Source organism: Notamacropus eugenii, chromosome 4 (genome assembly GCF_028372415.1).
Source record: "Notamacropus eugenii isolate mMacEug1 chromosome 4, mMacEug1.pri_v2, whole genome shotgun sequence".
NCBI classification, from domain to species: Eukaryota; Metazoa; Chordata; class Mammalia; order Diprotodontia; family Macropodidae; genus Notamacropus; species Notamacropus eugenii.
In genome coordinates, this window is record NC_092875.1 from 542,413 (window position 1) to 569,421 (window position 27,009).

Here is a 27,009-nt window from a genome sequence, read left to right on the forward strand (position 1 = left end):
AGAGCCAAAACAGAGAAAGAAAATTATGGATCAGTTTCCCTAATGAACATAGATGGAAATATTAAAAAAAATATTAGCAAAGAGATTACAACAAGTTATCTCAAGGATAATGTACTATGATAATCAGGTAGGATGTATACCAAGAATGCAGGGCTGGTTCAATGTTAGGAATATCAGCATGATTGATGACATGAAGAACAAAACTGACAGAAACCACATGATTATTTTAATAAATGCAGATAACATTTTTTGACAAAAGATAACTATTCCCATGAAAAACATTAGAGTGCACAGGAATAAATGGAGTCTACCTTAAAATGATAGGTAGCATCCATCTGAAACCATCCACAAACATTCTATCCAATGGAGATAAGCTAGAAACATTTCCAGTAAGAATGGGGTTAAACATGGATGTCTATTATCACCACTGCTCTTCAATATGGTACTAGAACTGTTAGATTTAACAATAAGAGAAGAAAAAGAAATTGAAGGAATTAGAATAGGCAAAAAAAAAAAAAGCTATCACTCTTTACAGATGATATGATGGTATACTTAGAGAATCCTGGAGAATCAAATAGAAATCACCTTGAAATAATAAACACGTTTAGCAAAGTTGCAGGATATAAACTAAACCAATACAAATCATCAGCATTGTTACATAATACTAAAAAAGTCCCACACCAAGAGACAGAAAGAGAAACTCCATTTAAAGTTACTGTAGAGCTAAGATATTTGGGAACCTATCCTCCAAAACAAACTGAGGAACTATATGAACACAATTACAAAACATCTTTCACACAAATAAAGTCAGATCTAAGAAATGGGGAAAATATCAATTGCTCATGGATTGGCTGAGATAATATAATAAAAATGGTAATTCTATGAAGATTAGTTTACTTATTCAGTGCCATACCAATAAAACTACCAAAAAATTATTTTCTAGAGCTAGAAAAAACAATAACAAAATTCATTTGGAAGAATAAAAAGTCCAGAATATCAAGGGAATTAATGAAAAGAAATGCAACGAAAGGTGGCCCAGCTGTACAATATCTGAAATTGTGTTATAAAACAAAAATCATCAAAACTACTTGGTACTGGTTGAGAAATAGAGTGGTGAATCAGTGGAACAGATTAGGTACACAAGACACAGTAGTCAATGCTGATATTAATCTACTGTTTGATAAACACAAAGACTCCACCATTTGGGATAAGAACTCATTTTTATCAAAAACTGCTGGGAAAATAGCATCGCAGAAACTAGGCATAGAACAGCATCTTATACGTTATACCAAGATAAAGTCAAAATGAGTACATGATTTTGATATAAAAACTGATACTATAAGCAAACTAGGAGAACATGGAATAGTTTATCTAGCAGATCTATGGAGAAGGGAAGAAATTATGACCAAACAATACGTGGAGAACATTATGAAATGCAAAATGGATGGTTTTGATTACATTAAATTGAAAAGTTTTTGCACAAACAAAGCCAATGCAACCAAGATTAGAAGGGAAGCAGAAAGCTGGGAAACAATTTCTAAAACCAGTGTCTCTAATAAAAGCCTCTTTTCTAAATATTTAGAAAAGAGGTTAATTTATAAGAACACAAGGTATTCCCAAATTGATCAATGGTCAAAGGATATAAACAGGCAGTTTTCAGAGAAAGAAATTAAAGCTATCTATAATTCACAAAAACTGCTCTATATAACTATTGATTAGAGAAATGCAAATCCAAATGCTTCAGAGATACCACATCACACCTATCAGACTGGCTAACTTGAAAAGACAGGAAAATGATAACTATTGGAAAAAATGTGGGGGAACTGGAAGATCAATGCATTATTGGTAGGGTTGTGAACTGATCCAACCATTCTGGAGAGTAATTTGGAACTATGTGCAAAGGGCTATAAAATTGTGAACCCCCTTTTATCCAACCATACTACTTCTAGGTATGTATCCTAACAAGATCATTAAAATGGGAAAAGGTAAATTCTAGAGCAGCAGAAGCCCCAAACGACAGAGTGAAAGATATTTCCAAAGAAAGGCAGCATGGCAGGCTGACTGGAAAGGTCTATTGCACCAGGCTCAGAGCAGAGCACAGCCCAGCCTTTGCCATACTGTGTGGCAGGGTCAGGACTGGAGCAGGCTGGGGTGAGGAATCCTGGGCAGCAGCTGCGGTTCCCAGATTCCTCAACCCACTAACACCAGAGATAGTTTCAAAGGTCAATGAGGAAGCTCTTTCACCTAGGTGAGAAGGGAGCAGGGTTCTGTCCTAGCCCTGGCCCCAGGCAGCTGCTGCATCCATTTTTGGAGCCTGGGGGAATCAAGTGGATGATCTGAGTCTCAGCCCTGAGTGGCAGCCTGAGGTGAGGTGGAACACTGGCATGATGGAGCTGGACGTGGTTGTGGAGAGGGAACCCTACTCACAGATCCTGGGCAGAAAAACCTGTGGTTGCTTCCAGACCAGAGTGCAGGCCAGGAGAGGAGTAAACTCCTCTCCCTTGATTGTGGCACTTTGGAGGAACTGAGAACTTACCAGTCCCTAGAGTATACCCTCCACTTGACAAAGGGCTCAAAAGCCAAGTAACTGGCTGGGAAAATGCCAAAAAGAAAGGGGGAAAATATGACTATAGAAGGTTACTTTCTTGGTGAACAGGTGTTTTCCTCCATCCTTTCAGATGAGGAAGAACAAAGCATACCATTACAGGAAGACATCAGAGCCAAGGCTTCTTCATCCAGAACCTCCAAAATAAATTTGCAAAGGTCTCAGGCCATGGAAGAGCTAAAAAGAAATTTTGAAAATCAAGTAAGAGAGGTGGAGGAAAAATTGGGAACAGAAATTAGAGTGATGCAGGAAAATCACGAAAAGCAAGTCAACAGCTTGCTGAAGGAGACTCAAAAAATACTGAAGAAAATAACACCCTTAAAAACAGACTAACCCAAATGGCAAAAGAAGTCCAAAAAGCCAATGAGGAGGAAAATGTTTTGAAAAGCAGAATTAGCCAAATGGAAAAGGAGGTTCAAAAACTCACTGAAGAAAATAGTTCTTTAAAAATTAGAATAGAGCAGATGGAAGCCAGTGACTTTATGAGAAACCAAGAAATTACAAAACAAAACTAAAAGAATGAAAAAAATTGAAGACAATATGAAATATCTCATTGGAAAAATGACTGACATGGACAATAGATCCAGGAGAGACAATTTAAAAATTATGGGGTTACCTGAAAGCCATGATCAAAAAAAGAGCCTAGACATCATCTTTCATGAAATTATCAAGGAAAAATGCCCTGATTTTCTAAAACTAGAGGGTAAAATAAATATTAAAAGAATCTACTTTAGCCATTTTTTGCCCCCAGACCTTAAAGTGTTCCCCCATCATGGTCAATGACTAATTAAGCCCAAGGTGTGGGAGCGATTGAAACCATTAATTACTCAAGGCCCTGACTCAGACCAGACTAAAGCTTTGGAGACTTTGAAAACTAAACCTAATCTAGAAAAGCCTTTCACTCTGATGAAAGGAGAGGACAGGTTTTGGGGATCTTAACCCATTCCTTAGGATCTGACCCAGGGCCAGTGGATGTTTGTATTTACTCCAAATATGCTTTACTTGGTCTACAAACCCATGGAGCAATGTGGAAGGAAAGGAGATGTCTGACAGCAAAGAACCCTCTCTCAAACGTGTCCTTCTAGGTTTGGGCCTCACCATTGTCATCTTTAATTCCAACTGGAGAAATTGTCTTTTCTCTACACTCGTTTTGTGTATGTTTAGTCTGGGTTTGCCTAACCTCCACAGTGGAAGACACCAACTTCCAGAGGATTCCTCAGGCTACTTATCCTTTGAACAAGACCAATGGAGGCAGGGACAGCTCTATGCCCCTTGCCAGCAGGATGCAGTTTCAGTAGCCAAGATCTTCACCCCTTACCCCAAAAGAATTTGGGTCCCATGTGTTTGAGGGGGGAAATGATAGGGTACAGATTCTGGGAACCTCCTTGAATCTTTCCACTTAATCTGGCTTTTCATACCCAAGTCTGTTACCCTTAACCTAGCCTAGCCCTCCATTATTGGTTACCTCAGGATTACCCCACCTGCTCCCCACTCCAGCCCTCCGTTGTCTGATACTCCCAATCACCTCCTGTTGTTTCCAAACTTGATTACCTCACTAGTTACCCCAGTCCCATCAAGCTTTTCCACAGTCTTTCTCAGTATAAGTTCCATCTTACCTCCATGAAGGTGCTCAGATTCAATCCAGCTCTGATTCTATCCAGCTGAGATTCTATCTAAGCATCACAAATACTTAGGCTTCTTAAGATTCAACCTAAAATGGCAAGTCTTTAGTAAAGTTTGTTTTACTTTGGCTGAAAGAAAGATTGAGTTGAGTTCATTTGGTAAGAAGCAGAATGTCTGTATTTTGGGGTCCCGAGCACACCCCTACCCCTGACCTCACCAGTAGGGTCTTGGAGGCAAGACCATCTAACATAGCTCATGGAGGGAGGTCAGAGACACTGGAGGGACAGAAGGGACCGAGGGGGACACTGAGCCTGGGGAAGCAGGATGACTTTGTCCTGAGGTCTCACTAGGAGCTGGGGAGGACTGTTGGGATGCTCTGATAAGGTTTAGGCTTGGAATCCCTAAAGGGAAACTGGAGACAGGGAGCCACATGCCTGGGATCTAATAGGCAAGCAGCCCCAGAGCCATGGGTGCCTATCAGGGGAGCCAGGAAAGAGCTTCTGTACCTGTGTCCTAGGAAGGTAGGATTCATGAATTTCTGATGGGGGCTGGATCTGAAGTTAAGAGAGTGGAATTTCTAACCAAGAGGTTAGAGATTAGAGAACATGGAGACAGGACATAGGAGCCTGATAGGATGGCTGAAATCAGGATTCACAGAATCCTATGGAAAAGTCTGAAGTCTGGAAAAGTGTTATCTAATGAGAAATCTGGGGAAGATGAGCCAGAGATTTAGGAAGTAATGAGGAGTCTGGGAAAGATGTAGAGGCAGGGAGCTCATCCATGAGCCAGGCTTGGGAGGAAGGTGTGCTCCTGGCAGACCTGGAGGACACTCACCATGAGGTCAGATGAGGAAAATGAGAAGAAAGTGGAAGACAGGAAATTGGAGGTAGGGGCACTCTGGTTCCCACCTACTAGTGACCTGAAAACATAGAGCTGGGGTCCAGAAGGCAGAGAAAGCATGGCTTTGGGGAAGGCAGAGTGATATTAACTCAGAGGGAAGAAAGGGAAGAGATTTTAGAGGGAAAGCAGAGTAGTCTGGGCTCAAAGACATTTTGTTCCTGGCCAGCCCATGCTGGGAGCATTGTCTATGGCCCAAAACATCACCTGTCCAGCCCCTGAGGGCCCCAGGATGGCTAGTCCCTTTCCTCCAATCACACCCAGGGCTAGGAATCAGAGATCCTGACTGCCTCTTCTCCCTAATCCCTGCCCTCCATCAGAGTGAACTGGGCTTAGTTTTGTGAAAGAAGAAAGAAAGAAAAAGAAACAAAGAAAGGGAGGAAGGAAGGAAGAAACAAAGAAAGAAAGGAAGAGAGAAAAGAAGGAAAGAAAGGAAGCTATGTAGCCAGTATACCCCAAATTAACTGGGCAGCTTCTGGTCATCCTTTGGGGGAGGGAGAGGATGAGATGAGTTACCCAACTGACAGGGTCCCCATGCAGGTAGGTTGGTCTACTCAGAGATCGTAGAATTGCTGTATTTTGGGCACTCCTGGCTTAGAGTGAATTTCAGTGGTACCTGTTTCTGTTTGGAACAGCAACCTTGAGGGTCTTTTCCTCACAGTGTGATTTTTTTTCTTTCTTTCTAATTAAAGGGGCCATCTCAGGGCTCACTTCTTAAAGAGGCTTATTGATTGAATGGATGTATCTCACTCAAGGTGAAAAGAAATTACCCTAAAAGGGCCAGAGTCTCCCATTGCATGTTGGGCCATCTCCAGTCATCCTGTTGAATATATGGTCACTGGATCCAGATGGCTTGGGGGAGAAAGTGAGGCTGGTGACCTTACACAGCCCTCCCTTACTCAAATCAAAGTCAACTGCAAGTCATGTCATCATCTCCCTGATGTCATGGTCCTTTTTGAAAATGAAGGACTAACACAAGATGTTCGTTGCATGGAATGTCTTCTCCAGTGCAATGATCCCTCCTCTGCCCTACACTCCTCCCAGGTCTCCAAACTTCACCTGGCCCAGCACCCCCCAGGATGCTCATCTCTAAGAGCTCTTCCTGACTCTCTATCCTACTGCTAGGATAAAAGTATAGCATTAGATTACCTGAAAGTGATACTCCAACCCAAAGACCCCAGGTTCTGGGATAAGAACTCACTGTTTGACAAAAACTACTGGGAAAACTGGAAAATAGTGTGGCAGAAACTGGGCATAGACCAATGGCTGACACTGTACACAAGAATAAAGTCCAAATGGATACATGATCTACTTATAAAGATTGATACTATAAACAAATTAGGGGAGCAAAGAATAGTTTATTTGTCAGATTTATGGAAAATGGAGAAATTTATAACCAAACAAGAGACAGAATACATTATGAAATGCAAAACTGATCATTTTGATTACATTAAATTGAAAAGTTTTTGCACAAACAAACTCAATGCAACCAAGATTAAGAGGGAAACAAAAAACTGGGAAAGAATTTTGACAACTGGTATCTGTAATAAAGGCCTCATTTCTAAAATATATAGAGAATTGAGTCAAATGTACAAGAATACAAGTTATTCTCCAATTAATAAATGGTCAAATGAAATGAACAGGCATTTGTCAGAGGAGTAAGTTAAAGCTATCTCTGGTCATATGAAAAAGTGCTCTAAATCACTATTGATTAGAGAGGTGCCAATCAAAACAGATCTGAGGAACCACATGACACCTATCAGATTGACTAACATGACAAAAGAGGAAGATGATAAACATTGGGGAAGAGCTGATCCAACCATTCTGGAGAGCAATTTGGAACTATGCTCAAAGGGTTGCAAAAATGTACATTTATTCTTTGATCCAGCAATATCGCTTCTAGGACTGTATCCCAAAGAGATAAGCATATGGAGGTGAAGAATAGATTAAAGGGATCAGATCAGGTAGACAGTGTCTGAAGAACCATGGACAGAGGTTCACAACATTAGATAAGAGGTAGCAACAAAAAAACCTTCCATACATAAGGAAGAACAAGAAACCCAAAGGTGCCTGATGAGGTTCTAGAAATAGCTGAAGAAAGAAGGGAAAGGAGAAAGGGAACGATCTACCCGAGTGAGTGCAGAATTCCAGAGAACAGCAAAGAGAGAGAAAGTTTGTTTAATGGGAAATGCAAAGAAACAGAAGAAACCAACAGAGTAGGAATGATGAGATCTCCAAGAAAATCAGAGATATCATTTCATGTGACAGTATTCTGTAAGCAAGGCTTCAGCAATATGTGAACCGAGAAATACCAGAAGAATAGGCTGGTTCTCAAAGAAGCAGAGGAAGTAGAGACCAAGGTGTCAACCTTAACTCTAAATTCTTCAGATTGTGATGAAATCAAGGGAGTTTCAGAAAAAAAAAACAACAACCCTACTTCTTCACTGACCATACTAAAGCTTATGGATGACTAGATGGAACACAATGATATGTAGCAAGTCCTAAAAGAGATGGGAGGACCCAATCACCTTATTTGTATTCTGAAGAGCCCATATGAGGGCCAAGAGGCAACACATAGAAGTAAACATGGAACAACTGACTGGTTTCAGATTGGAAAAGGAGGATAACAAGGTTGTATGTTGTCATGTATTTGATTTAACTTGTATGCAAAGTAAATCACATGAAATGCCAGGCTGGAGGGATCAAAAGCTGGAATTGAGTATGCCAGGAGAAATACCAACAATCTCAGATATGCACATGGTACCACTCCAGTGGCAGAAGGTGAAGAGGAATTAAGAAGCCTCTTGAGGAGGGTGAAAGAGGAGAGTGTAACAGCTGGCTTGCTACCTCTGTTGCCAGAAGAAACATAAGGAATTAACTAAAGACTAATTCTAAGGCACTGATTAAGTTCAAACTGTTTACTTACTGTATAGGAAAATGTTATTAATAAGAGTAACTAAAAGTATTCTCAAAACTGGTGCCATTATTAAGGTAGTTTGAAAGAAAGGTTGTGACTGGAGTATGTATAAGGGGGTGGGTGATTCTAAAAAATAAAATTGGGCAGGAACAGGTAAAAAGGAGCAAGTTTCTCATAAAAACAGGGCATGGAAGGAAAAACTAATACAGAGGAAACAGGTGTTGGTGGGCTAGTGATGTTGGAAACGTACTCTCATCTGGTTGGATGAGGAAACAACACATACAACAGAAAAGGTTACATTAGAAGAAGTCTACAGAACATTCAGAAAGAGGATAAAACCAGGGGATAGGGTTGGAGGAGGATTTTTGCAAGTGTGCATGCAGTAAGATTAGGTGGATGGGTGGAGAAGAGAAGGGAGGGGATATTAGAGGCATAGGTAAAACAAGGAAAGAGAGGGTCAAAGAACAAGATGAGGTAATAAGGACAGGGTAAAAAGAGAGTCTGAGATGGATACATTGCCAAAGTGATACCCACAGAGACTGCTATGAATATGTTGGCATATTTCCAGGTTTGAATCACAAAGATTGAAGTTAGAATCAAGATGTCTATTCATATACCAGAAAGCCAAATCCATCATAGTAACCAAGAAGCCTGTACACATTATCCCTGGAGGGAGCACTGCCATCCCCAAGCCTTCCCACAAACAGCCTCCCTTAAGCAACATGCCCTTCTTTTATGCCCACTAGAAGCTCTGTCTCTCTGCTCCCTCTTTTTCTCTCTAAGCTCCAATTCACACCAACTTCCTGCTCCACCCAATAGGCAAGCTCCTCCCAACACAGACTCCATGTGACTCTAGCAGGTCATATGGACCTGTTAATAGATGGGAAAGCTCTTCCCATTCCATTAACAATACAATTAAGGTAAAGAACATAACAAGTTCCTAGCCACAAGGAGATTTTCAGGTAAAGCTGAGATAATAATTTCTTTTGGAGTAAAGTGTTTTAAGAGAGCACTGCACTTACAAATTTAGCTCAGCAGTTTTCTTCGATTAAAAGGGACTGATAAGGAAACGGAGCTTTGGCATTGAATGGAGAGAGAAACACTGACCTTTTGAAGTCCTGAGCTTCTTCACACACAGACTATTGTTGCTGCTTTACTTGTAAGTGAGGTAAAGTCATCAGCCTTACTCTCTCCTGCAGAGTTCTCAGAGACCAGGGGAAGAAACAGGTCAAGAAAAGTCATGATATCCCCCCATTTCTAATGAATCCATAAACATGACCACAGCTGCCAGATGTCAGGGTACCAAATGAGTGGTTCCATCATTGTTCATAAAAAGAGATTATACAATTATAAGATTTTAGAAACTAATCCATACTCCAGTTCCAAGGCACTTTTGACAGCTACCTCCAGACAAATAAATATGGACAAACAAGATATCTCTTTATACCTATTATTTAAGAGAAACTGGAGATAATCAACAAGAGGCATTGACTAGTTGGAATACATCCAAAGAAGGCCTATGCTCATGAAGGACTGGAGACCAAGCCAAATGAGGACCAGCTGAAAGAAGTGAGACTACTTATCCTGAAGAAGAGAAAACCTGGTGGGCAACAGGAAATACTGTTCAAATACCTGAAAGGCTCTCATGTCTAAGATGAATCCCACTTGCTCTGTTTGACCCCAGAGGGAAGACCCAGGACCAATGAGTGTAATGTGCAAGAGGCAAATTGTAGCCCAGAACGATGAACAAAATCCTAAGAACTGGCTGCCTTCCTGGCTGGTCTTCAAGTAGAAATGATTTCAAAGCAAGGAATCTGCAGGTATGAGTCTGGCCTAGGTGGCCTCTGAAGGCCCTTCCAATGGAATTTCATTAGAAACCTTTCTTCCTATCAGTGTTTACCTTTCCTGGGAAAACAAGACCCCTCTGACTTGCTTTGATGAGAGAATATAGAGACCTCCCATAATGCCCCTTGAATTTCTCCCTCATGTCCAACCTATTGGTCTCTGCACTGGAAACCATCACTCTGATGAGTGTGCTGTCCTCAGGACGCATGTAGAAAGCATGTGAGCAGCAGCCTTGAGGCCTCTGACATGGAATTGAGTTCCTTTAGCTTTCCTTTCCAGGCTGGCAGAGGAGGAGCAACCATGGGAAGCTTTGTAGATAGAGACTGCAAGGCCTCTTCCCTGCCTAGGAGGGGCTGTTTTGTTCACACATAGGTTCTGCTCTGCCTTAAGTCTGTCAGGGGAATCCCTGCCTCATCACCATGATTGCTGGGTCACCAAAATCAGGAGGCAGAAAGGATCTCAAGCTAATGAGAAGTTTCTTGAGTGCCACATGCAGTGGCCTCAACGTAGGCTTAATATATGCATGGAGGTGACCTGTGGGAGAACACAACCTTCCCCTAAAATTTTTTTTATCCTTGATCAATTTTTTTATACCCTTGATCAAAATTTTTACATCCTTAGTCAAACAAATCTGATTTCTTCCATTCCCAAAAGATTGTTCCCCAGCTGACATAATATTGACACAAGGTCTTTTCCTTATCCTGAAGATATTCTATTTCTGAGAACATTCACATATATTCTCTCACATAGTTCTGTAGATTATCAGCCTATTACCTCCTGCTCTGGTTTTACAATCTTGAGGGTTGACATGATTTATTTTCCTTCTCTCACCTTTCTCTTATAATCAGAAACAAAATTTAACCTTCACCCATGACCTCCATGTTCTAGAGAAAGGCATATACTCACTGAGCATATTCATAAAGTTTCTTTTCATTATAAATCCTCTGATTTACAATGAGAGGATTAGAGGTGATTTCTGGCTGAAAGCCTTCCCACACTGAGTGCATAGATGGCTTGTACCCAGAATGAATTTTCTGCTAAGATGGTCTGTACTCCATTTCAATGCCTGTCCTCATTCAGGTCAGTTAGAAGGTTCCTATATGTCTCATGAATTCTGTGATGGTAAACAAGGACTCACTTTAGCCTGAAGGTTTTGCCACAATGATGACATTCTTAACGTTTCTCTCCAGTGTGATTCTCTGATGTCGGGTAAGATGGGTCCTCTGTTTAAAAGCCTTTCCACACTGGGTACATTCATAACATTTCTCTCCAGTGTGGGTTCTCTGATGTATAATAAGACATGTCCTCCTCATATAAGCCTTTCCACATTGATTACATTCATAAGGTTTCTTTCCAGTATGGATTCTCAGATGGTCATCTATAGATTTCCTACATCTGAAAGTGTTTCCACATTGATTACATTTATAAGGTTTCTCTCCAGTGTGGATTCTCTGATGTTCAGCAAGACTGTGCTGTGATAGGCAAGCTTTTCCACATTGATTACATTCATACAGTATCTGTTCAGTGTGGATTTTCTGATGTCGAGTAAGACTGCTCTCTGATTCAAAAGTTTTTTCACACTGATTACATTTATAAGGTTTCTCTCCAGTGTGTGTTATCTGCTGTACAATAAGATGAGCACTCTGTATAAAAGCCTTTCCACACTGATTACATTTATAAGGTTACTTTCCAGTGTGGATTTTCTGATCTGCAATAAGATATTTCTTCTTGGTAAAACCCTTTCCACATTGTTTACAGTCATAATATTTCTCTGCAGTGTGGATAGTCTCAGGTGTTGTGCAGATTTCTCTTGAATTGAAGTCAGAGGGACCCTCACTCATCTTGACTTGTGAGTTTCTTCCACAGACAGGGTTAGCTCTGCAGCACTTTCCTTCTTTTTCAGTCTCATCTCTCCTTCTGAAAAAAAAAAGCCAACAATAAAACAAACAGGCACTACACACACATACACACACACACACAGGTATCCCCTTTGCTCCATAGGTAGAACAAAAACAGTTACTTTCTATTTCCCTGAGCAAGGAGAACCATCTTCAAATGGCAGAAAGTCCCTTTAAAATACCCTTACCTCACATTCCCAAGATGATTTAATAACGAAAGAGTTTCATGCATGAATTTACATTGAATCCTCACAAAAATTCTGCATTCACATGAAGAATACCAACACTTTTTGTATTTACCTGAGGCATTAAGGATTTTGTTCTGTCATGCTAATTTCTTGAGATACATTCACAAACCCCTTAAAGGACAGAGACAATTATACAAGGAATTTGAGACAAAAATTTGTCAGTGGTACCTTTCAGTGGTAAATAATTGTCCAATTGGGTGACAAAGATGTTTATCTTCTGGGACAAGAAGTATGTGCATGTTTCAACCTTAACAGTTGTCTTTTAGCAACGATTCCAAACAATCATGGCCAGTAATACACAGCATTTGGGTATCATGCAGTGAGTACATCAAACTCTGACTGCTTCTGACTATGTGCAACATATTGTTTCAGTTTCTCAACTTGATATCAAATTGTTTCCAAACTTCCCAGAAGGTTGGACATTCATGTGCAAGAAGTCACAGGCATGCCAAGACCCTTGGTGTCTGTCTGTCACTGCACTGGAATTGTCTTCTCCTTCTTGGTCTACCTTGCAATCATATCTCATCAAACCTAAAATCACCAGATCAAAGTCTCCCTTGGGTTTACAATCATGCAGCAGTGGGATCAGGCTATTAGAAAGCCATCATCAGCAAGGAAGCACATTAGATGCACATTAGAGTTCATCATGAAACAGTCATGGACCACCACAACCTTAACAGATAGACCTTAAGATTCCACTCATTGAAATAGTAAGGTGTTTTCTAATTTGGACTTCTTGTCTGTTCATGTTACCCATGTGACTGAGTAGGGAGTAAAAAAAAAAACGAATGAGTGATCATTTTCACTATATTTTGCTAAAACATCAGAATACAACTGGTGGTGCAGTGGACAGAATGCTGGGCCTCGAATCAAGAAGACCTGAATACTAATCCCACCTCAGAAATTTGCTAGTCCTGTGACCGTAGGGAAGTCACAAGACCTTTGTTTGTCTCCTTTTTTTATCTGGAAAATGGGCATAATTATTTCATCTTAGGTTCCAATGAGGATAAAATAAGACAATATTTGTTGACTCTCTTTTAATGATTTTCTTGCATTGCTCTCATTTCTCTTCCCAATTTTTCCTCCACCTCTCTTGATTTTCAAAATCCTTTTTGAGTTCTTCCATGGTCTGAGACCACTACATATTTTTTTGGAGGGTTTGGACATAGAAGCCTTGACTTTGATGTCTTCCTCTGATAGTATGCATTGTTCCTCCTAATCCAAAAAGATGGAAGAAAGTATCTTTTCATCCAGAAAGTAACCTTCTTTAGTCTTATTTTTCCTCTTTTTTGGGCATTTTCCCAGTCAGTTACTTGACTTTTGAGTCCTTTGTCAAGTGGAGGGTATACTACCCTAGGCTTCAGAGGTTTTGTGAAGCTGTTCTCTGAGATATCTCTAGAGACCTGTACGTTCTCAGTTCCTCCAACATGGCACAATCAAGAGAGAGGAGTTTACTCCTCTTCTGGCCTGGTTTCTGGTCTGTGAGCAACCACAAACACTATTTTCTGTCCTGGAACAGTAAGTAGGATTCCCTCTCCATAGTGACCACCAGCTTCACCACGCCAGCACTCTTCCTCACTCCCAGACCTCCGCTCTAGACTGAGATCAAGATCAGCTGCTCCATTCACTCAGGGTCTTTAGGCAGAGTGTTCCAAAAGTGAATGCTGCTGAACTCCCTTCTCAGTCAGATGAAAGAGCTTTCTTACTGACCTTTGAAGCTGTCTTTGACATTGTGGGTTGAGAAATCTGGGAACCACAGGTGCTACCTGTGATTTTGCACCCTGATGCCTGCTCAAGTCCTGTCCACTCCTGTCCATGCCCAGCCCAGGTTGCGCTGCACTCAGCTCCGAGCCCAGTGTGATAGACGTTTCCTGTCGGCTTTCCAGGCTGTCTTGGGCTGGAAATCTGTTTCACTCTGTCATTTTGTGGTTTCTGCTGCTCTAGAATTTGTTTAGAGTCATTTTGTACAGGGAGTTTATGGGTTATGGGGAGAGGGGTAGAGCAGGTCCATCCTTTTACTCTGCCATTTTGGCTCTGCCCCCATGAGACAATGTTTGTACACTGTATGACACACAACATCTGCTACCAATTATGTTCGTTGGATTTTGACTGTTTCCTCCTTAAGTCTGCTCTCCTTCTTAATCCTGTATTATCCTCACTCCCTTTGTTCCCTTATTTCCTTGGGGAACTGAATGTATTTTCATTCCAAACCACTCTTTTCCTTGTGTCAGCATTTGTTTGTAAACTCAATTCAGAGCTCTGGGAGAGGAGAGATGACATTCTGCTTTCTTTGCATCCTCATGGCTTGGCAAAGTGCCTAAAACAGAAGACCCTTAATCAGTGTTGGTTGATTCCCTGTCTGGGCCCAGGGCTGACAGCAGTCCCCAGCCTCTCCCTCTACCCCCTCCATTCTGGTCTCATGACTTATATGAAGTTTAGCCTCGGAAGACTCCTGAGTAAGACAGCAGCCATCTCTCCTCCTCCTCATGTGTAGCTAGATGTACAGAGAGAAAATAATGAAACCAGGCTGCCAGATCCACTCTCAATTTAAGCTACATAATCTCAACTGGGTCCTCACTGGGGCAAGGCAATCCAAGGCCATCTCCCTAAATGACTCCCCACAACAGCTTTTCCAAATCTTTTCTTTCTTCCCCAAACCTCCATTATGGCTTGCTTCTGTCCCACTCCCAACCACTAAAAAAAAAAGTATACATTTGTCAAGGGCTATGTTATCCTCCTCATCTCACATAAATCAGATACCTTCTTCTCCTTATCATATCACATGGAAACATTATTCTTCTGCTTACTAAAGAAAATCTCCTCACACATGCAAATCATCTCACTCTACCCCTCATCAACTTCCATATTCCTCCTCTACAATCCTTTCTTTACTCTATCCCACACTAGTGACCTTTTCCCTACTACCACAAATAAAATGACTTCTCACAAAACCTTAAAACTCTCTCACTTGATCCATGTATCCCCATGAGATGGGGTTCAGTATCTTTCTGCCATTTTCTGGTCATTCCCCTTTGGTGTCTCCAGTTCCATTCCCTGGATTCCTTTGAAACTTTTTTTTCTTTTTTTCCTTCTCTTTTTTCTCTACCCCATCACACTACCCAAGACATGGCCACCATTAGACACAAATAAGTACATTTATGTAAAATTATTCTAGACATACTTCCATTTATCTGTTCTTTCTCTTACTGTGTATAGCATATTTCTTCATTTGTCTTTATAGTTCATTTGGGCATTTAAAAAAGTCAAAAGAAAGAGAAACTCTCTGCATACTATTTCTCAATTTTATTGTTTAAGTGAAACTCTTCTCTCAAAAATTAGGAATGATCTCAACATTGCTAAACTTCAATGGCCATTTCTTAATCCTAACCCTTTTTGACTGCTCTGCAGGCTCTCACACTGTCAGTCTCCCCCTCTGTTGATCCTCCCCTCTCTAGATTTTAATGACATTACTCTCTCCTGGTTCTACTTCTACGATATCCAAAAGGATGCTCATTCTCTTTCCTCCTATCTTCCCATCTTTTCTCATTCTTAATGTTATCCAAGGCATCCTCTCAACAGTCCAGGCTCAGAAATGAAATGCCATGCACTCCTCATCAATTCTCACACACCTCATGCCCGTGTTCAATCAGTTCCAACGTCCTGTTGATTCCACCTCTGTGACATCATCCCATAGACCCCTTTCTAACTGAGCACTGTCACTTCCTTGCTCCAGACCCCTGTCACCCCATACCTGACACAGTGTCAGAGGCTGCTAGTTGGTCCAGCTGCCTCAATTCTCCCCTCAGTCCAATCATTCCTCCAACCAGTTACCAAGTTCATCTTCCTTAAGCTCTGACCTATGTCAACGTACTCAGCAGCCTCCCATGGTTCCCCAGAAAAATTAAGAAATAGAAAACCCTCACTAGGGCTGTGAAAGCCTTCATCACCTACTCCTCTTCTACTCTTCCAGTCTTTCTTCTCCCTTGTTTCCTCCCCCACCCCTTGTATGTTATAACCCATGTGTTTGGTCCTCCTTTCTGTTTCAGGGACAGGACCTTCCACCCCTGGACTCTGTGGGGTTTTATTGCCATCTCTGTTGCCTAGAATGTTCTCCCTGGCCTCCCTGGATCCCCAGTGAGAGCCCACCTCCCACCATAAGCCATTCCCAGTCCTCCTTAAATTTAGGTCCCTCCCCCTCTTAACTATCTCCAATGTATCCTGTCCATATTGGGTTTCGACACAGTTGTTGGTACTACCTGCCTTACCAGAGGGTGAGCTTCATGGGAGCAGGGGACGTCCCTTGAAGTGATTTATGTACTCAGTGCTTTGCACAGGATCTTCAAGAGAGAAGGCACTTAGAAGTTTGTTGACTTTAAGAAGGTCTAGGAAAGAGCTCACATAGGAGAACCTACGCCCTTTTATACTTTCAGAATTCCATGCCCCCAAATTCCAAACAATGACATTTTTTTAGATCATAGATTTATCCCTGGAAGGGAGGTGAAAGGCCATGTAGTCCAAATCCCTGTTATAACAGATGGAGAAACTGAGGTTCAGTGGTTCACTGACTGACCCATAAAGTCACAGCAGAAAAAAATCTGAAAAAGAATTCCAAGTCAGGTCTTCCTGCCCCCACATTGAGCATCTGCCTCACCACAACACATAGCGGCCTCTTATAACCCCAGTTCCCATACACTTGCTTTCACCTCACTCACCTGGACAGCACCTCCTCAGCCTTTTTTTCTTCAGCATCCACGGTGCTTCCCTTTGCTCAAAATAAGAGATCATATCTTCTCTGGGAACAGGCAGCCCGGGACATGAGGATTCAGGGATGAGCACGGAGAGAAACTTGGCATTCAGTTCTGCTTAAGCAAAGATGTTCAGACCCAGAGCTGCTCCATTCTGAGATTCATTCCATTATGTTCACACACATGAACCTCTACTCATCCATTAGTGCTTTTATGCAAGTAACCCAAAGTAGGATGTGTCCCATTATCCTGTTATACAACCTGTTCAGAGAAAGAGCTAGAACTCTGCACCCTATGCTGTCAAGTCCCATTCTGATAGAAATTCCTAATTCTAAACTGAGCTAAAAAGGCTTATTATGCAAAACCAAACTAGGGTCCCAGAACAGAAAAGTAGATGAGCCAACTTTTGCCCTGTCCCCCTTCCCTGTTCCTAACTCCCGGAAACCTAAGGAAACCTTGTGTACTGCTCAACTGGGGTGTCTTTGCCTGTTCAGGTGAGTCTCCTGCTGGAAAACTCCATAAACCCTAGTTGGTCCAAATTCTACTTCTCGGCCAATCTGTTATTCCTGGCAAAGCTGCAGACATATAAGCAAGGATCCCAAGGTGGGTCCCAGGACTTCTGAAGGATAGATAGTCCCATAGCATTTCTCTTCTGAGCTTTGGGGAGAGGTGAGGGAGAAGATAATGGAACCAGACTGGAATCAGAAAATTTAGTCTTGGTGAACCTTCTTCATAGAAAGATGGGCTCATGGCATACTTTCCATTATTTGGAAATTGGAGGCAGCTGATGGTGCAGTGGAGAGAACTCTGGGCCTAGAGTGAGATGTGCCAGAGTCTAAATCTACCTCAGACAGTTACTAGCTGCGTGCCACAGGACAAGTCACATAACCTCCATCTGCCTCAGTTTCCTCAATTGTCAAAAAGGATAATAATATCCCCTAACTTGGAAGGTTGTTGTGAGGATGACATGATATAACATTGTAAAAAAAGCTCTGGGTCCAGCACCTGGTATACAGTAGGTAAAAAAAATTGCTCCTTCCCTTCCTTTCTCACCATCTCTGCTGGAATTTGACAGCAATAGCAAGGCAGATCAAGGATAAATGCACTAAAGGAGGGTCAAGTAGAAGCCATAATTAACGCTTGTTAAAAGGAGAATATTTAGGATCCTCTACCCATCCCAGAGAGGACAGGCTTGTAAGGAGAAGCCACCTGGGCAGCTTTCAGAGACTTGGCAGACACAATTCCCCTCCAGGTGGAGTTCAGACCGAATGACTCTGAGGTTGGCTCCATGTCTCAGATCCTTCCACAGTAATTGGAAGCTGCCTAGAGGTGGGAGGCTTCAGAAGCAACAAGGAAACCCTCAGGTTCCTGTCCCACAAAGCAAAGACTTTCTAGAGGAAACATCAGGCAGCAGGACAGGAGATCAACACTGTTTTCTCTAATAACTGATAAATGCTCCAAACCCTGCACACATTCCTTTGATGGCAGAGTCAGTGTTACCAGAGGAAGTGTCCTTACCCAGGGAGAGCAGGTTCCGGGCACTCTCCAGCATGACCCTCTTGTACAGCTCTTTCAGAGCATGGTCCAAAAGGCCCCATTCCTCCTGGGTGAAGTCCACAGCCATGTCCTTGAACATCACCAATTCCTAAATCATTAAAAGTTACACAATATAGAGCTGAAGAACACTTCAGATTTTAGTAATCCAATGCTCATTAATTTACACAACAAAACTTAATCACAGAAAAAGGATTTGCCCAAAGGTCAGACCCTTTATGGGAGTCAGAGTCAACTCCTAAAACTACAATCATTTACGGACCAAGTAAATGTTGAGAAAAACATTTTCCATTATTAGTTAGAGTAAAGCTGAGAAGCATTTTCCTCTGAAATGTGTGTCCCTGAGGAATCAAGGGGAAAGTTTCTTCTATATCTGTGAGGTAGGTGGATCTGTGGGGAGCCTCAGACAGGAGGATGGGAAATATCTTCTTTATCAGAACTGATCGAAGGGATATATTCTTTTTTTAATCTCTTACATGTATATCCATCTTAAACTGTAGAATTTATTTCCTTTCATACTGAATGTTGTTATGGGAAGATTTATTTAAAAAGGACAAAGAGACCAAATCAGAGAACTTATGGATCAGAGGAAGCGGAAGCCACAGACCAAATCTATATATGTCTATATACACATATGCATGTTAATGCATGAGAATACTTTTTATAGCAAATAGATCCTATATGTACAAAATAATTTGCCTATTATCTTCTCCATGAGAATGTGAGCTCCTCAGGATTGAGAACTGGGTTTTACTTTTTTCCAAAAATATATTCTATTTAAAATTGAGGCAACAAAACAAGCATTTGCATAAGAGTGCAATAAAATGAAGATTGCTCATGAAACTGCAAATCTCCCAAGTCCAACTTGATAATCTTTTGAAATGTACAATAATTACCATGGAAATTTCTTTTCTGTCTATCCTCCCCCAACCCTAGAGAGGGCTATCTTTCCTCCCTTTTTCTTTCCCTCATGGGGAGTAATAATCATTTAAGAGCGTTTCAACTCCAGTAAAGGCCAAAGCCTGAACTAATCAGTCGGACAAGCTTGCTTTGCTCTCTGAGTGAACTAAAAATATATTTTCATATTTGTGTGTGTGTGTGTGTGTGTGTGTGTGTGAGTGTGTGTATAGTTGCTGAATCAGCACTGTGGGATTGGATGAGGCTGACCTGAAGCATTCCTCCTGTCTGGGGCACTGTCTTGGATAGCGGCACTTTTCTATTGATAGCCTACGCACATAGGTTATGCGGGGGAAACACAGATGCCCTGGGATTGTAATTTCAATGGACACTTTGTCAGTTCTCTTCTCTTATTGGATTTACAACCTATTCTGCTCAGAAATGTCCTTTCTCATGCTACAGTTAAAAGCCAATGAAAGCTATAACTGTTGAGTGACACAGACATCCTGAATTAGGATTGCTCTAAGAATATCTAGGTCGTCCTCAATTTGCCTAAATCAGTCAGAATGAAAGCTATGATTCTGTGTCCCACCATGTTGGCCAGCTGAAGGCAATAAATATGCGGTTCTATGCCACCTTGCCTGTTTGCCTCTTTTAACCAAACTTCCAGCTAGATAGGAGCCATATCCTTACATGTGGATGTTCTGTCCAAACGAATAAAAATTTTGATTCCTTAAACTTCCCCAAATGTCTTGGATTTGGGGGCTAGACTTTTTTTTCTACCCCACTCATGTATTCTATGATTTTTTAAATCTGGCACAATTAACTCTCATCTCATGTAGTCTTCCCTTAGGATTTCTTGAAATGTAGCTAACAAGAGAGGTAGAACCAGGAGAACTTTGTACACAGCAACAACCACAGTGTGCGAGGAATTTTTCTGGTAGACTTAGTCCTCCACAGCAATGCAAGGACCTAACACATTCCCAACAGACTTGAGGCAAAACGCCTTCCACCTCCAGAGAAAGAACTATGGAATTGGATCATGGAATGAAGCAAACCATTTTCTCTTGCGTTATGTTTTGCTTTATGGTTTCTCCCATTCGTTTTGATTCTTCCCTGCAACATGACTAAGGTGAAAAGTAGACATCAAGTTGTCAAGCCCTATCCCTAAATTCTTTGGACTTCTGGGAAGGGATTTCTGGGGAAAAAAATCTACTTCTTTTTCATTGACCATCCTACAGCTTTTGTCCATTTGGATCACAGTAAAAAGGGTTAAGTCCTCAAAGAGATGGGAGTACCAAATAACCTTACTTGTCTCCAGGGGAGCCTGTATGAGGTTGCCAAAAGGGAACAGGAAGAACTGACCATGCAAGAACTGATTGGTTTCATATTGGAAAGGTAGGATAAAAAGGTTGTGTGTTGTCACGTATTTTCTCTAACTTCTATGCAAAGTACATCATGGGAAATGCCAGGCAGGAGGGATCAAAAGGTGGAACTGAGGTTACCAGGAGAAGTGTCAATGATCTCAGATATGCAGATGGTACCACTCTGATGGCAGAAGGTGAAGAGGAATTAAGAAGCCTCTTGAGGAGGGTGAAGGAAGACAGTGTAATAATTGGTGTGCTACCTCTGTTGCCAGAAAAAACATAAGGAATTAACTAAAGACTAATTCTAAGGCACTGATTAAGGTCAAATTGTGTACTTACTGCATAGGAAAATGTTATTACTATGAGTTACTAATAGTATTCTCAAAACTGGTGGCATTAGTAGTTTGAAAGAAAGATTGTGGCTGGCATGTGTATGAGGGGGTGACTCTAAAAAATAAAACTGGGCAGGAATAGGTAAAAAGGAGCAAGTCTCTCATAAAAACAGGGCATGGAAGGAAGAACTAACACAGAGGAAACAGGTGTTGGAGGGCTAGTGATGTTGGAAACTTACTCCCATCTGGTTGGATGAGAAAACAAAACATACATCAGAAGAGGTTTACAAGTCTACAGAACATCCAGAAAGAGGAGAAAACTAGGGGATTTTTGCAAGTGTGTACACAGTAAGATAAGGTGGATGGGTGGAGAAGGGAGGGGACATTAGAGGGATGGGTAAAACAAGGAAAGAGAGGGTCAAAGCAAAAGATGAGGTAGTAGGGATAGGGTAAAAAGAGAGTCTGAGACAGATACATTGCCAAAGTCATACCCACAGAGACTGCTATGAACATGTTGGCGTATTTCCAGGCTTGAAGCACAAGATATAATAGACGCTCTTCACTGAAGATGGAACCAAGATGTTTATTCATATACCAGAAAGCCAAATCCATCAAAGTAACCAAGAAGTCTGTACATATTATCACTGCAGGGAGCATGGCCATAGGGGCCTTCCCACAAACAGGTACCCCTAAGCAACATGCCCTTCTCTCATACCCCCTAGCTGCTCTGTCTTTCTGCCTCCTCTTTCTCTAAGTGCCAACTCGCATCAACTTCCTGCTCCAATTGCAAGTCATTGGAGATAATCAACATTTCTTTGATGGCATGATTTTCTTCGACAACGAAGGACAAATACAATGATCTGAAAGTAGATGCAGCTGCCTGAATGGGGACCCAGGTAGCTGGGTAACTCATCTCCTCCTCTCCTGTCTGTATCCCCCTCCCGTTAACTTGGGGTTTACTAGCTAAATTCCTTTTCTCCTCCTCTCTCCTTTCCCCTTAAACCTACTGCACTATGAAGCCCATACATTGGACAACATTAGGTCCCTGCCTAAGGGCTCTTTTCTAGACCTTCCTGGCTTAAGAGTGACTATCAATAGCAACTGTTGCTGTTTTCCTCCCAGCCTGATGTAGTTATTTTTCTTTGCCTCATTAAAGGGGCCATGCCCTGACTACTTCTTGAACTACTCCTGTTCACTGAATGGGCTTTCCCTAACCTTAAGTGAGTACCTGAATAGACCTTGGCCTAAAGGGGCCATCTCCAGTCATCCTGATGGATATCTGGTCATCGGATTCAGATGGCTCTTTAAGACAAGTGAGGCTGGTGACTGTGCACAGCCCTCCCTCACTCAAAACAAAGTCAAGTACAAGTCATGTTGTCATTTCTCTGATGGCATGGTCTTCTTCAGGCAACAAAAGATGAACACAACGATAAGTTCCAACTCACATCAACTTCCTGCTCTACCAGTTCTGGAAGCTCCTCCCTCTACAGGCTCCTTGTGATTTAGAGTCATGTGACTCAAGGAGGTCACATAGGCCTCTTCATGGATGGGAAAGCTCTTCCTATTCCATTAACAATACAATTAAGGTATAGAAGACCACAAGCTTCCTTGACACAAAGAGCTTTTCAGGTGAAGCTGAGATAATAATTCCTTTTCGAGTAAAGTATTTTAAGAGAGCACTAAATGCATAAACTTAGCTCAGTTTTTCTTCAGTTAAAAGGAACTGATAAGGAAAGAGCTTTTGCACTGAATGGAGAGAGAAACACTGACCTTTTGAAGTCCTGAGCTTCACACACAGACTTTTGTTGCTGCTTTACTTGTAAGTGAGGCAAAGTCATCAGCCTCACTCTCTCCTGCAGAGTTCTCAGACACCAGGGGAAGACACAGGTCAAGACAAGTCATGATATCCCCCCATTTCTAACGAATCCATAAACATGGCCACAACTGACAGATGTCAGGGTGCCAAATAAGTGGTTCCACCATTGTTCATAAAAACAGATTACATAATTATAAGATTTTAGAAAGTAATTTACACTCCAGTTCAAAGGCACTTTTGACAGCTACCTCCAGACAAATAAATACGGACAAACAAGATATGTCTTTATACCTATTATTTAAGAGAAACTGGAGATAATCAACAAGAGGCATTGACTAGTTGGAATACATCCAAAGAAGGCCTATGCTCATGAAGGACTGGAGACCAAGCCAAATGAGGACCAGCTGAAAGGAGTGAGACTACTTATCCTGAAGAAGAGAAAACCTGGTGGGCAACAGGAAATACTGTTCAAATACCTGAAAGGCTCTCATGTCTAAGATGAATCCCACTTGTTCTGTTTGATCCCAGAGGGAAGACCCAGGACCAATGAGTACAATGTGCAAAAGGCAGATTTCAGCCTAGCATGATAAAGTGTCCTAACACAGCAAGGCCTCTTGCCTGCCTAGGAGAGGCTGCTTTGTTCACACAATGCCTCTGCTCTGCCTCTAGTCCATCAGGGGAATTCCTATCTCATCACCAAGATTGTTGGGTCACCAAAATCAGGAGGCAGAAAAGATCTCAAGCTAATGAGAAGTTTCTTGACTGTCACATGCAGTGCCCTCAGTGTCAACTGAATACATGCATAGAGGTGGCCTGTGGGAGAACACAACATTCCCCTAAATGGCTCCAAGTTTTACATCCTTGACCAAACAAATCTGATTACATCCCTTCATCAAACATTATTCCCCAGCTGGCATAATATCGACACAAGGATTTTTCCTTATTCTGAAGACATTCTGCTTCTGGGCACGTCCACATGAATCCTCTCACATAGTTCTGTAGATTGTCAGCCTACTGCCACCTTTTCTGGTTTTGCAACCTAGATGGTTGGCATGAATTATTTTCCATATCTAATGTTTCTGTTCTAGTCAGACACAAAATTTAACATTCATCCATGACATCCATGTAGTAGAGAAAGGGTTATACCCACTGAACACATTCATAAAGTTACTTTTCACTATAAATCCTCTGATGAGAAGATCAGAGATGATCTCTTGCTGAAATTCTTCCCACACTGAGTGCATAAATGGCTTCTACCCACAATGAATTTTCTCCTAAGATACTCTGTACTCCATTTCACTGCCTTTCCCCATTCAGGTAAGTTAGATTCCTATATTTCCCATGAATTCTCTGAAGGGAAACAAGGTCTCATTTTAGCCTGAAGGTTTTGCCACAATGATCACATTCTTAAGGTTCCTCTCCAGCATGGATTCTCTGATGTCGGATAAGATGGGTCTTCTGTTTAAACGTTGCTCGGCACTGGGTACATTCATAATGTTTCTCTCCAGTGTGGGTTCTCTGATGTCTATTAAGATTAGCGCTCCTTGTAAAAGCCTTTCCACCTTGATTACATTCATAAGGTTTCTTTCCAGTGTGGATTCTCTGATGTTGGTTAACATGTGTCTTCTGTGAAAAAGTCTTTCCACACTGGGTGCATTCATAAGGTTTCTTTCCAGTGTGGCTCCTCAGATGGCTATTCATGGATTTCCTACCTCTGAAAGCCTTTCCACATTGATTACATTTATAAGGTTTCTCTCCAGTGTGGATTCTCTGATGATCAACAAAAGTTTCCTTCCATCTGTAAGTCTTTCCACATTGATAACACTTAAATTGGTTCTCTACAGTGTGGATATTCTGATGTAGAATAAGACATTTCCGCCATTTAAAAGCTTTTCCACATTGATTACATTCATAAGGTTTCTCTCCAGTGTGAATTCTCTGATGGTGATTAAGAGTGTGCTGTGACTGAAAAGCTTTTCCACATTGATTACATTCATACAGTATCTGTTCACTGTGGATTTTCTCATGTCGAGTAAGACTGCCCTTTGACTTAAAAGCTTTTTCACACAGAGTACATTTATAAGGCTTCTCTTCAGTGTGTGCTGTCTGATGTCCAATAAGACGACACCTATGAAAAAAGGCCTTCCCACACTGATTGCATTTATAGGGTTTCTCTCCAGGGTGAATTCTCTGATGTGTAATAAGATATTTCTTCTCAGTAAAACTGTTTCCCCATTGTTCACAATCATAATATTTCTCTGCAGTGTGGCTACTCTCAGGTGTTGTGCAGATTTCTCTTGAATGGAAGTCAGAGAGATCCTCACTCATGAATCCTGACTTGTCTGTTTCTTCCATAGAAAGGGTTAGCTCTGCAGCAGTTTTCTTCATTTCCAGTCCAATCTCTGCTTCTGAAAAAAAAGTCAACAATAAAACAAAGAGGCACTACACACGCACACACACACACACACACACACACACACACACATCCCCTTTGCTCCATAGGTAGAACAAAAACTCAATTACTTTCTGTTTCCCTGAATAAAGAGAACCATTTTCATAGGGAAAAAGTCCACTTAAAATGCCCTTAGTCACCTCCTAAGGATGATTTATTAGCTAAAGGGTTTCACGCATGAATTTACATTGGATACTCACAAAAATTCTGTGACACAAATAGGGTCACCATTGTTATCACATGCACAACTCAGACCTAAGTCCCAGCAGCTGAGCCTGGAATCCAAATTCTGTGAATGGGCCTGCTCTGTCCACAGTACTTGTCAAAGTATCTCCACCTTTAATCTTTCTCTTACATTGTAAACACTTTCAATCCTTTCCTCATAGATACAATGCCATTTGGTGCACATGCACTAAATATTAAAATTATTTCATGGTCTGTTCTACCAGGAACCATAACCTAATCTCCCTTGGGATCACATTCAGTCTTATTTTCTGTTGCGTTCTCTTAGTTCACATGGAGAATACCAACACTTTTTTGAATTTACCTGAGGCATAAGGGATTTTGTTCTGCCTCAATTTCTTGAGAGAGGTTCACAAACTCCTTGAAGAATAATGATCAAAGGGATGTGAGCTAAAAATTTGTCAGTGGTACCTTACCTGGTAAATAATTGTCCAGTTGGGTGACAAAGGTATTTATCTTCTGGGACAAGAAGTATGTGCATATTTCAACCTGAATAGCTGTCTTCTGGCAGGGATTCCAAGCAATCATGGTGAGGAATGCACAGTGTTTGGGGACCATGCAGTGAATGCCTCAAACTCTGACTGCTTCTGACTACTGTCATTGCAACATATTGTTTCAGTTTCTCGACTTGATATCAAATTGTTTCCAAACTTACCAGAAGGTTGGACACTCATGTGCAAAAAGTCACAGGCACGCCAAGACCGTTGGTGTCTGTCTATCACTGCACTGGAGTTGTCTTCTCCTTCTTGGTCTACCTTGCAATCACATTTCATCAAACCTGAAATCACCAGATGAAAGTCTCATGTGGATTTATATTCATACAGCAGTGAGAGCAGGCTATTAGAAAACCATCATCACCAGGCATGTACATTGGAGTCCATCATGGAACCATCATGGACTACCACAACTTTGCCACATCAACAGACCTTAAGATGCCACTTACTGAAATGGCAAGATTTGAACTTCTCACCTTTTCATGTTACTCATGTGAGTGGTTAGTAAAAAAAAAAAAACTGAGTGAACATTTTTAATATATTTTGTTACAAGGTCAGAATACAACTGGTGGTGCGGTGGACAGAGTGCTGGGCCTTGAATCAGGACGACCTGAATTCTAATCCCACCTCAGACTCTTGCTAGCCCTGTGACCCTGGGGAACTCACAGGACCTCTGTTTGCCTCAGTTTCTTTACAAAATTATAGCATCTAAGGTTCAGATGAATACAAAATGAAACAATATTTCTACACTGCATGACACGTAGAAGCTGCTGCATAAATGTGACCTCTTACTTTCACTTCCCTGTGACTGTTTCCTCCCCCTTTTCTGTTCTCCTCCTTAAACCTGTATTATCCTCACTCCTTTTATTCCCTACTTTCCTTGTTAATGTATTTCCATTCCACAACACTCTGTCCCCTGTATCAGCATTTGTTTGTAAACTAGATTCTGAGCTGTGTGACAGCAGAGACTGTCTTTTGCCTTCCTTTGTTTCCTCATGGCTTGGCACAGTGACTAAAATAGAAGGCCCTTAATCAATGTTTATTGATTCCCTGCCTTGGCCCAGGGCTGTCAGCAG

At 41.5% G+C, this 27,009-nt stretch overlaps 2 protein-coding genes across 3 annotated transcripts in view; both read right to left on the reverse strand.

The window, feature by feature from the left end:
- Positions 1–27,009, reverse strand: part of LOC140502779 (uncharacterized) — a 58,462-nt gene that overhangs the window by 17,023 nt on the left and 14,430 nt on the right. Inside the window, 2 exon segments of the mRNA XM_072606777.1 lie at positions 11,123–11,499; positions 24,088–25,152. Of these exon segments, the coding sequence (XP_072462878.1) occupies positions 11,123–11,499; positions 24,088–25,152 (1,442 nt within the window).
- Positions 6,464–24,152, reverse strand: LOC140502771 (zinc finger protein 74-like). 2 transcript variants are annotated; one of them, XR_011966561.1, is made up of 4 exons: positions 18,297–24,152; positions 16,746–16,892; positions 12,202–14,350; positions 6,464–11,804 (listed from the first exon to the last, which is right to left on the reverse strand). XR_011966561.1 is itself a non-coding variant. In XM_072606766.1 (3 exons), exons 1-3 carry the CDS (start codon positions 18,412–18,414, stop codon positions 11,725–11,727), a joined length of 345 nt encoding a protein of 114 aa, XP_072462867.1. In that variant the 5' UTR covers positions 18,415–24,152; the 3' UTR covers positions 6,464–11,724. The 2 variants fall into 2 exon arrangements, 1 of the variants encoding a protein (XP_072462867.1); XM_072606766.1 differs by lacking the exon at positions 12,202–14,350.